General features: G+C 42.8%; 1 protein-coding gene across 1 annotated transcript; it reads right to left on the minus strand.

Moving 5' to 3' along the window:
* Positions 1–1,778: 1,778 nt before the first annotated feature.
* LOC133123545 (uncharacterized) lies at positions 1,779–6,494 on the minus strand. The gene is made up of 5 exons (XM_061234017.1): positions 6,155–6,494; positions 4,400–4,753; positions 2,776–2,895; positions 2,272–2,324; positions 1,779–1,930 (listed from the first exon to the last, which is right to left on the minus strand). The coding sequence occupies exons 1-5, from the start codon at positions 6,492–6,494 to the stop codon at positions 1,799–1,801; spliced, it is 999 nt and encodes a 332-aa protein (XP_061090001.1). The 3' UTR covers positions 1,779–1,798.
* Between the last annotated feature and the right edge of the window lie 4,351 nt (positions 6,495–10,845).

A 10,845-nucleotide genomic window follows, 5' to 3' on the forward strand; every position in this document is an offset into this window, starting at 1 on the left:
CATTGTTCGCATGAATTATTGGCCGGTAAAGAGCACACTAGCAATCCCGCTCTAAGACCCGCTTGCTGGTCCATTTGCACAATGCTGGGGGTGCAGCTATCTCTGTGGTTTGCTCTGACTCCCTGGTCATTGGCTAAAACAAAACCTATGTGCTCTGCCTTCGTGGTTTCCACAGCGCGCAACCCTTTGATGCATTAGCTGGTACCCCTCTCTCTCATGCACTCTGTCACTCCATCTCTCTCTCTCCCTCTCTCTCTCTCTCTCTCTCTCTCCATCTCTCTCGGTACAACGTTTTTACGTTCGGATTTCAAGTGTCTCTTGAACCTTTTGAAAATCCAGTATCCTCCTATTGCCTGGTAATTCAAGTTTGTCCTCTGTAGAGGACATACAGCATGTCTCTTAATCTCAAGAACAATATATTGTACAATACTCCTGACAGAATAAATAACATTTGTGAAAATATTTTCAGTGCATGTTTTATTCATCCAGGACACTTGTATTATACCCCCCCAAAAAGGGGGGTCTTAAATGATATGTTCTAAAGTGTCAAAAACAATTGGGAATACTCATTTAATCATCTACACTCCTCATTAATCATATAGACCATGAATGCAATAATTAAAACGTTATCAGACAGACAAACTAAACATACAAAATACATTTTGTTTGATTAAAATAATGATTTATTTAGCATTTGCATTGCATTTTTGTCTTTGACTGAAGAAGCTGTAAATTAAAACAACTGGTATTTATTCTACAGTATATACATTTTGTTCTGAGTAAACTGTATAGTGATAATGCCATTACATATGTTTAGAAAAACTCAGTCGTATATTTCTTCTGACAAGGTTTTGTTTGCAGGTAAAAATTAGAAGAAGAAGAAGAATAAAAGAAAAAAGGAAGGATATAGTATTACTCGCTGACTGATTTAATATTACACCTCAAATTAACTTTATTATTTATGGCCTTTTGCAATAGATCAAGACAAATATGGGCAAGATGCAACACAGAACTCCAGTCCTTATGATCGAGAGCCAGACAAGCCTGGATAAAGAAGTAGAGATTTAATGACATTAAAAATGCATTAAAATAAAAATATGTGTTGATTATAGTTTGACATTTCAAATGAGAATCTATACTATAAGTGTGGTATTATACCATAAAAACATTGAAATGAGCTTACCCTCAACATGCAGCTTGGTCCCGTTCCCAAACAGGATCTCCCCACAGGTGGCCACAGCACAGTAATAAGTCCCAGCATCAGAGCGGCTGAGGTTCCTCTTGGGGAAGTTGTAGACACAGCTCTGTGTGGGAGACACAGTCCCAGAGCTCCTCTGGCACTCATCACTCCTGTGTCCGTGGGTGTGAATGATTCCTGGAGGGGACTGTTTACATTTCACCTCCAGGCTTATATGTCTTTTGTGAGATGATAATAATAATAATAATAATAATAATAATAATAATAATAATAATAATAGCTTCAGCATTTTTTAATCTAATTTAATTTCATTCAGGAATTTGTATAAAAAAGACTAAAAGTTGCTTTATTCCATGCCATGTTTTACATTAGAAAGCATTGCAAAATGAGTACTTACATCCTAACTTTTCCTGCATGTATGTAGAAAATAAAACACACAACTTAATTTGCATCAGTAAATATTCAGCATACGTGAATGAAAAAAAAAGCCTTTCAGATACAACAGTTACATACAAGGATGCTGCTGCCAGACTCCAATATGCATTCACTCCAGCTATAAAAATGTTTCTTCCAGGCTTGTTGATGCTTCCGGAAAAGCCTTCAGCTCCAGTCGTGATTCCTCACACCAGAATAGATGGGCTCTTGCCTCGGGTCTCTCCTCTTGGGCCTGGATTTTGCATTCTTATTAGAGAAGCTCAGAGCAGCATAGTTCAGGACGTCTTCACTAGGGCACTGTGGGACAGCAGGTGAAACAGACAACATCACAGTGTGAGTTTTAAGGCCAAAGAGATCCACATGAGCTCTACTTTATCTGTAGTTCAATATTGTAATAGAAATAAAACATAATTACTAGAGTCATGATCATAATTTACTCATATTTCTTTTCTGTCCATTTTTCAAAAGTGGTTGTTTACATGTTCAGCCTTTTGTAAACTGATCAGTTGAAAGAGTTATGTATCCAGAACAGTATATTAGCATACTTAGCACATTATGGCAGAATATGGAAGGCTCTGTTTCAAGCCTTATGGCTTTGTGACAAAGTTTGAAAGGATGTAGGAAGTGTCTTTGCGCACCTGTTCTCTTGAATCGTGGGTGGTGTCATGCTGGCTTTTAGGCAGAGGGTTACCTGATCAAAGGTGAAAATATTTCTTATAAATATATTATTTACCATGCATTATATAACTAATGTAATGAGGCTCAATGGTTAGAGGTTTTTTTTTTTCAGCAAAAAATATTATCAGAAAACTATATTTTAAAAGACAGCATGTTATATCTATAAGTATCATATGGGAGATACATTTTACTAACTATTTTGCGAACTGGTCAACAAAAACAATTCTTCATAAGGTTATAATGAAAATAATGGAGACTGCCGTTCATATCATAGAGAAGAACTCTTTGTCCATCCTTTCAGAAATTCTCATTTATTTAAGCTAATATAACTCACCCATAAAGACCCACAGTTTCTGCTCTCTTCTAACATCATTCTTTTTTACAGAGCACACGGTTACTTCTCTTGCTAACATCATTCTCTTTTACAGAGTACACATTTACTTCTCTTGCTGAACACCACTCACCTGTACAGTGCTCGCAAACTTCTCTCTTCCTCCGAGTGCAGAGAAGAGCGACATTCACAATCAGGCTCAATGCCAACACCACAGAAGCGATGATGACAATAAAGAAAGGGACCTTTGCTTCTGAAATAAAGCAGAAAATACAAGTGAAGATACAGCTACAATAACTTATTTCAGTCATATCGGATCTGCCTCAATCAGGCTGAAGCAGCAGTCTCACACTCAGTTCTGTGGAGGGCCGTGTGTACGCCGGTTTATATTCCAGCCTCAAATCTTCATTGTGTCATTAGCTAGTTCAATTATTTGCTCAATTAGGGCAGTAGTTTTGCACATAAAGTATGCATTCATTCATTCATTATCCTAACCCGCTTATCCTGAACAGGGTCGCAGGGCGGCTGGAGCCTATCACAGCATACATTAGGCGAAAGGCAGGAATACACCCTGGACAGGTCGCCAGTCCATCGCAGGGCACACACACCATTCACTCACACACTCATACCTATGGGCAATTTAGACTCTCCAATCAGCCTAACCTGCATGTCTTTGGACTGTGGGAGGAAACCCACGCAGACACGGGGAGAATATGCAAACTCCACACAGAGAGGCACCAGCCGACGGGGATTCAAACCCAGGACCTCCTTGCTGTGAGGCAGCAGTGCTACCCACTGCACCATCCGTGCCGCCGCACATAAAGTACATGAAGTGTATATGAAATGTCTTATTGTATTGTCTAAATAACAATTGTTGCTTATTTTTTGTGTTTTAATGCAGTTAAATGCAAATAGCTAAATGAGTAATAGGGATGAATTAAGACTAAAGAGTGTGGCTTGGTTCAGTACAATGCAAATGGGCCATTCCCAGACACAGCAAATGCTAACTTTCTGTGAATTAACCCTTAGTTCAATAACTATAACACTTGAACACTTTAGCAACTGTATTGGCATTTCGTCTTAATCTTGCTCCACTACCTAGGATTATAAGAATGTGTGCTCACTCTAGGAATATTTTTACATGTGTAGGACTGTTGAAAAACGGTGATAGTACTATAGATTTAAGGGATTTCCCATTTCCGTCACATTAAATGTTAATTACAGTCAATCAAGATACATCGGTTTTTTGACTGACAAACTGCATTTCCATTTAAAAAAAGCTAAATTAACATTGTTTTTCTTGTGAAAATACAGAATTTTTTTTACAGTGTTGAGTTTGAGACCTGAAAACCTGCATACACACAGCACAGAGTTTGAGACCACTGGGCTAAAGGCACTGGAATGACTTATTTGATCTTGAAATTACAAGGTTCTAATTTCACAATTTTAGCATAGAACCTCTGAGGAACCGTCAAATAATTTGTGAGTATTGTCTGTGCATCAGTTGAGAGAGTCGGCAGAATACAGTGCAGAATCTTTTTTTCGAGGGTTAGGCTACCTGATCACGAAAGCCGAATACAGCTCTGATTTCACTTGTTTGGTTTCTGAATGGAATTTTGATTGTTTGATTGTTCAGCTGGATTTAGGTTCTACTGGTTAAAATGATTAATATTGTCTATTACCCTAAGCCTCATAAAAATAAATGAAGGAACCTTCCAAACTGAATGCTCCCTCTATGTAATTGATATTTTGCTTACCCTCTGCATGCAGCTTGGTCCCGTTCCCAAACAGGATCTCCCCACAGGTGGCCACAGCACAGTAGTAAGTCCCAGCATCAGAGAGGCTGAGGTTCCTCTTGGGGAAGTTGTAGACACAGCTCTGTGTGGGAGACACAGTCCCAGAGCTCCTCTGGCACTCATCACTCCTGTGTCCATGGGTGTGAATGATTCCTGGAGGGGACTCTCCTGAGGCCTGTCTGAACCAGTACACACTGTGTTCTCCTGCACAGGTCTCAGTGTGCACTGTACACTGCAGAGTCACAGAGTCTCCTGGCTGCACTGACTCAGACTCGGGCTGCTGGAGAACTACTGTCCTGTTCTGGGACTCTGGCCCTGGAAAAGGTTAATACATATAAGATATAAATTAGCTTTATTTGTAGATTATACCAATAGCTTAAGCTGATTCCACCAAATATTCTCAGTTACACTTGCGAAACAATTATACAGTAAAGAGAAGTGTTTTTTTATGACAGTGTGTAATTATTATTGGTTTCAGTATTATGTACCAGTGAGCTTCCTTAAACAAATGAGAAAAACCTATAGCAGCATTCTACATTTCTGTACATTACATCATAATAAGGATGTGCTTTTTGCCTCTTCTAAATGTACTTATTCAGGCTTGTTTTTTGATATAGTTTTTTGTTCAAACGGTAAGAATAAGTCATGCAAAAATGAGACGGTAAAGGTATGGTTGAGGGGGAAATTACAAGGATGGAACACTCAAAGAAGACGTGTCACTGTTTCTACACATATGGCGTATCAAGAGTGTTTTGACACAGGTTGTGTTCATTCTGAACATTCAGACACACAATGCGCAAGAATACTCTAGAATCAGTGTACATGTTTACGTTTCGGCCACCCAAAACCTTTTAAAACGTTTGTATTTAAATGCGAGTAATTTATGTGCATTTGCATTTAATGAGCTGAAATGTATATTTTCCAATTTAAAAAACAAAAAACATAAAAAAACAACAGTCTTTTGTGTTGCCCAATTGCAGTCGTTGAGTGCATTCAAATGAATGGTCTACACATTTACTGTGTCATACCCTGAACACACTCTCGAAATGTGTGTCTACACAACATGTGTTAAAAATGACACTTCTCTTCTTAGAGAGAAGATGCAAATGAAATGTATGCCCCACTCTTTACCATCAGTAATGAAAAAGCATTCGGTGAATTATCTTAGAATCTAATTAGGCAAACAAGTATATGTCAAGTATATGTATTTTACGAGAACCATTGTATTAAATTCAAATAATTAATTTAATTTAAATGAAATCATTAATTTATAAATCAGTATGTTTTCTACCAGAGCAGAAATAGTTAATTTGATGGCAAACTACTCATACTGAAGCTTCATAAGTATATTGGACCTTCACAAATAACTATAGTAACAATGCAATGAGATATGCTCTTAGATTTCACATTCCACAGAATGTGAGTGTTGACAACATGATAAAATATTGTTTATTCTAATGTTTTTTTTTCTTAACTTTTTTTCACAGCGGTGGATTTATCAAATAGCAGATCTGTTTTTGAATAAATCATCACCAAAAACAATGAGGTAATAAATATTCAGGTTATTGTAAGGATCAGATTTAAAGGTATCTTTGAAATAGCATTTCTGGGACAATGTTTTTGAGTAAAGATACCCTTAGCATGAACGTATGCTACAGAATGACAAATTACAATTACAAATTAAGCTACAGAAAAAGGAATACATTTCATATTTACCTGTCAACATTAAAGTAGTTCCATTTCCAAAGGTGACCTCATTGTAGTGTATAATAGCACAGTAGTATGTTGCTGAATCAGACGGCTCTACTTGTGAGATAGTCAGGTTAAAGATCCCCTTTGTTGTGTTAGCACTGAAACGTATGATGTTTCCAAACTCATTCAAAAATACAGCACCTGATCGATGTTTCAATGACAGGGCTACAAGCTGAGGCTTCTGTCCAAGGCGTTGCTTAAACCAGCTGACACAGGTGATAAAGGCATGAGAGTGGAAACATGGTAGAGTCACAGTGTCTCCACGCTGAGCTGTCACCAGTGCGATTGGCTGAACTACATCCATCTTAATGTTTTGTTCTCCATCTGGAATAAAACAAGAAGCAATATTTCAACAAAGGAACTCCCCACCCCCCATCAATCTCAAATACCTCGAAACACTTCTTGCGCAAAGTAAATTTGGCCAATTAGTGAATAAAAATAATAGACTTACACACTTTGCTGAAAAACACAAGAAGAGCATACAGTGGCGCCATCGTTGTATCTCCCTGTGAAACACTTCTCTCCTTGAGACCCTGCTTGTACCCTGCACTGTAAAACTCAAACTGTTCAGAGAAGGAGGACTTGAGCTTAAGGATTTCCAGTGATTCTCTGAACAGTAGGATGTCACAAGTCAGGTGCAGATTTGATTGGCTGTTCTAAGAGGCAAATCATTGGGTTACAAATGTCCGAATAATCAGCACTCTCAGTGCAAAAAAGAAGAAGAGGAAATGTGAGCCGAGTTGTGGTGAGTGGGTGAAGCTGTGGCAGGGTGCTGTGTTGGCCGTGAGTCTGAGGCTTCACTGTCCATGAGGGGGAGACATGTTCTGAAAAATGTCTGATACCTTTGTTACATCTGCTGTTTTTAAACTAATTTAAGAATATAACATCTGTTATATCTGTCATTTGTTTCTACAAGCTGAGGCTTCTGTCCAAGAGGTTGCTTTAACCAGCTGATGAATGTCACATCTTCTGTAGGATGGAAACATACGAGAGTCACAGTACCTCCAAGCTCAGCTGTCAACAGCGTGTTAGGCTGAACTACACTCTTCCCAAGCAGACCACCTGGAATACAACAAAAAGCAGTCGTTCAACTGAACTGGGGAAAAAACTATGGAAAAACCCCATTAATCTACATATGAATACCCCTATACTGTCCTTGTGTAAAACAATTTGGGCTTATAAGTTAATAACAATTATGCACTCACACACGTCACTGAAAAACACAGGAATAGCGTACTTCTGTACTTCTTGAGACTCTTCTCTCCTCGAGACCCTTCTTGCTCCCTGCACTGTAAAACCCAAACTGTACAGAGAAGGAGGACTTGAGCTGAAAATATTCTGTTGATTCTCTGAACAGTATGGGTTCATTATTTTCACCTGGCCCTCATCAGTGCTTGTCATGTTTAGTTATGTTTCGTTACGATTATATTACCTTGTTATGTTGAATGGTTATCGTCTTAGTTTCGTTTTGTATTATGTTTTGATTTATGTTTATTGTTACGTTACTGGTCGTTGTTTATGCATACACTTTTACATGTCTTACCGCAAACCTGGCGTTCCGCCGTTTCTCTCTCGCTCCTTCTGTCATTCACTCCCTAATTATTTCCATTTGTCTATTTACTAAAACGACTAACGCTAGATCAGGATTGGGTAGAAACTAACAAGACTAATCATGTGTTCATGTTACCTTACGTTTCTCGTGCATGTCATTTACTAATTTACTAATGCTAGGGCAGGATAGGTTTATTACTAACGATTACTAATCTCCTTGTTAAACTTGTCATCCATCGCACCTGTTTTTCCATTTCCTTGCTACGCTCTAACTAATTGTCTACACCTGTCTACACCCGCATTTATAGCCCAGTCGCGCAACTGTTCTTCGCGAAATTGTCTGCCTCTTGAACTGCAAAGCAAGTCTTGAGCATTACTATTATTGATTACACGTTACGATCCAAGCCTGTTTACCGACCATAGTTTATTGATTTCTGTTTTGTTGACCACCGCTTGTTTCGCCTACCGTTTTTGTACTTTTGCTTCGCTGATTGTTTCATGGTTTCGACTCCCGCTTCGCCCACGACTACGCCTCTGCCTGCCGTCCGTCTGTTCATCTGCCCCGCTGACAGCTCTCCTGCTACCGGACCTCCCTGCACGTCTACCGACTACGAGTTTGCCTCTTCCCTCGGCACCGTGCTTTTTGTTTGTTTACTTTTTGTTTGGCTGGATCTACGTGTATGGACTTTGCTTGTGTTGACTACTCTCCTGGGATTCGTCCCGAATAAAGCCCTGAGGGGTCTTTATATTACTATTGTTTCTGAGTCGTGCATTTTGGGTCCAACCCCCATGCACCCGTCTCAGAACAATTTCGCCACTATGGACCCTGCTGACTCAACTGCCATGTTCCACGCCCTCCAGGAACAAGGAGCCATCGTCCGGCTGCATTCACAAGGAATCTCCGAGCTTCACCTGGAGATTCGTGAACTGTGTGCAGAGATGAGGAGGCTCGCCGTCGCAGTCCTGCCACAACCACAGGAGGAACCCACCCACCCACCCACTTCCCCGGCGGTCAACCCCTCGGGAGCCTGGCAATTCCAGGAGCCCCAACAACCCCCTCCGGAGAGGTTCAGTGGAGAACCTGAGAGGTGCAAGGCGTTCCTACTCCAATGCGAGTTTGTTTTCAAGCAACAGCCCCAGACCTACAACAGCGACGACCGTCGGATAGGCTATGTGATGGGATTGCTCAAGGGGAGGGCATTGGATTGGGCTACGGCGGTGTGGTCCGGGGATTCTTTTCCTCCTCGTTACCCAGTCTTCGCCGATGAGATTCGGAAGGTGTTCCAACACGCATCCAGCGATCAGGAGCCATCCCAGAGACTGATTGCTCTGCGCCAGGGACGGAAGACCCCGGCAGATCACTCCATCGACTTCCGCACCCTCGTGGCGGCTACTAGTTGGAACGATGCAGCATTGGCGAATCTCTTCCTGGCCAGCCTGAGTGAGACGCTCCAGGACGAGTTGGCGCGACTGGACCCCATAACCCAGCTCGACCAACTCGTGCGCACCACGATCCGCCTGGACAACCGTGCCAGACAACGCCGGTCAGAAAGACCGATCCTTCCCGGCAACCTGTACCCCAGGCAGGGGCCAAGTCCGCGACAAGAGGAGCAGCAGTCGGAGGGACCCGAACCCATGGACCTGTCCCGGGCCGGTACCAAGATCTCTACCGAGGAACGAGCACGCCGCAGAACCATCGTCCCACGCTCACCACCCTGCTGATTCTCCCCGACGGAACAACCCGGGTTAACGCATTGGTGGATTCTGGAGCGGATGCCAACCTCATCGACGAGGTTCTGGTGTCTGAACTGAACATTCCCACCCTCCCTCTACCCCACCCTGAGAATGCGCGGTCGCTGGATGGAAGGACTTTCTGTCGCATGACGCACATCACTATTCCCGTACAACTGATCATTTCTGGGAACCATCGGGAGATGATCCAGTTCCGCGTCATCCAGTCCCCTAATGACCAACTCATCTTGGGATTACCCTGGCTCCAGAAACACAACCCCACGATCAACTGGAGTTCTAACCAAGTGCAAGCATGGGATCCTAAGTGCCATCTGTCCTGATTGCGTTCCGCCCCACCACCAGCAGAGGGAGTGCCAGCCCTACCACAGACTCCCAAACCCTCCCTGGAGAGGGTCCCCTCTCCTTACCATGACCTGTGCACAGTGTTCTCCAAGACACAAGCTCAGTCTTTGCCGCCTCATCGACCCTACGACTGCGCCATCGAGCTCCTTCCTGGTTCGTCACTTCCCTCAAGTCGCCTATACAACGTCTCCAGACCAGAAAGGGAGGCGATGGAGAAATACATCCGTGACTGCCTGGCTAACGGACTAATTCGCCCTTCTTCCTCTCCCGTCGGTGCGGGATTCTTCTTCGTTCAGAAGAAGGATGGCTCCCTACGCCCGTGCATCGACTACAGGGAGCTGAACAACATCACGGTGAGGAACAAGTATCCTCTGCCCCTGATGGACTCCGCGTTCCACCCACTTCACGAGGCCACCATCTTCACCAAGTTGGATCTCCGCAACGCTTACCACCTGGTCCGTATCCGTGAGGGCGATGAATGGAAGACCGCCTTCAACACCTCTCTTGGACACTTCGAATACCTGGTCATGCCATTCGGCCTCACCAATGCTCCTGCTGTGTTCCAGGCCTTGGTGAATGATGTTCTTCGGGACTTGTTGGGTCGCCATGTGTTCGTCTACCTGGATGACATCTTGATCTACTCCACCAATGCCAAGGATCATGAGCACCAAGTCAGGCAAGTTCTACAGAGACTCCTTGAGAACAGATTATTCATCAAGGCGGAGAAGAGCGTCTTCCACTCCGACACAGTTGAGTTCCTGGGGTTTATCCTAGAGAGGGGACGGATCAGGGCGGATCCCAAGAAGATTCTGGCAGTTACCGACTGGCCCACACCCACCTCACGTAAGCAGCTCCAACGCTTCTTGGGATTCGCCAACTTCTACCGAAGGTTCATCAGATCCTATAGTCAAGTGGTCGCCCCCTTAACCAAGCTCACGTCCCCTGCGGTGCCATTCCGGTGGAGCCCCGAAGCTGAGACGGCCTTCACCAAGGTCAAGAGACTGTTCTCT

Source organism: Conger conger, chromosome 3 (assembly GCF_963514075.1).
Source record: "Conger conger chromosome 3, fConCon1.1, whole genome shotgun sequence".
In the NCBI taxonomy this organism is placed as follows: Eukaryota; Metazoa; Chordata; class Actinopteri; order Anguilliformes; family Congridae; genus Conger; species Conger conger.

Excerpts from the sequence above, each read along its gene's own strand:
- LOC133123545 (XM_061234017.1), bottom strand. The coding sequence starts at position 6,494 with ATGGATGTAGTTCAGCCAATCGCACTGGTGACAGCTCAGCGTGGAGAC. Across the intron at positions 2,325-2,775 it reads AGTTTGCGAGCACTGTACAG|GTAACCCTCTGCCTAAAAGC; the intron begins GTGAGTGGTGTT and ends ACCTTTGATCAG. Across the intron at positions 1,931-2,271 it reads CCCACGATTCAAGAGAACAG|TGCCCTAGTGAAGACGTCCT; the intron begins GTGCGCAAAGAC and ends GCTGTCCCACAG.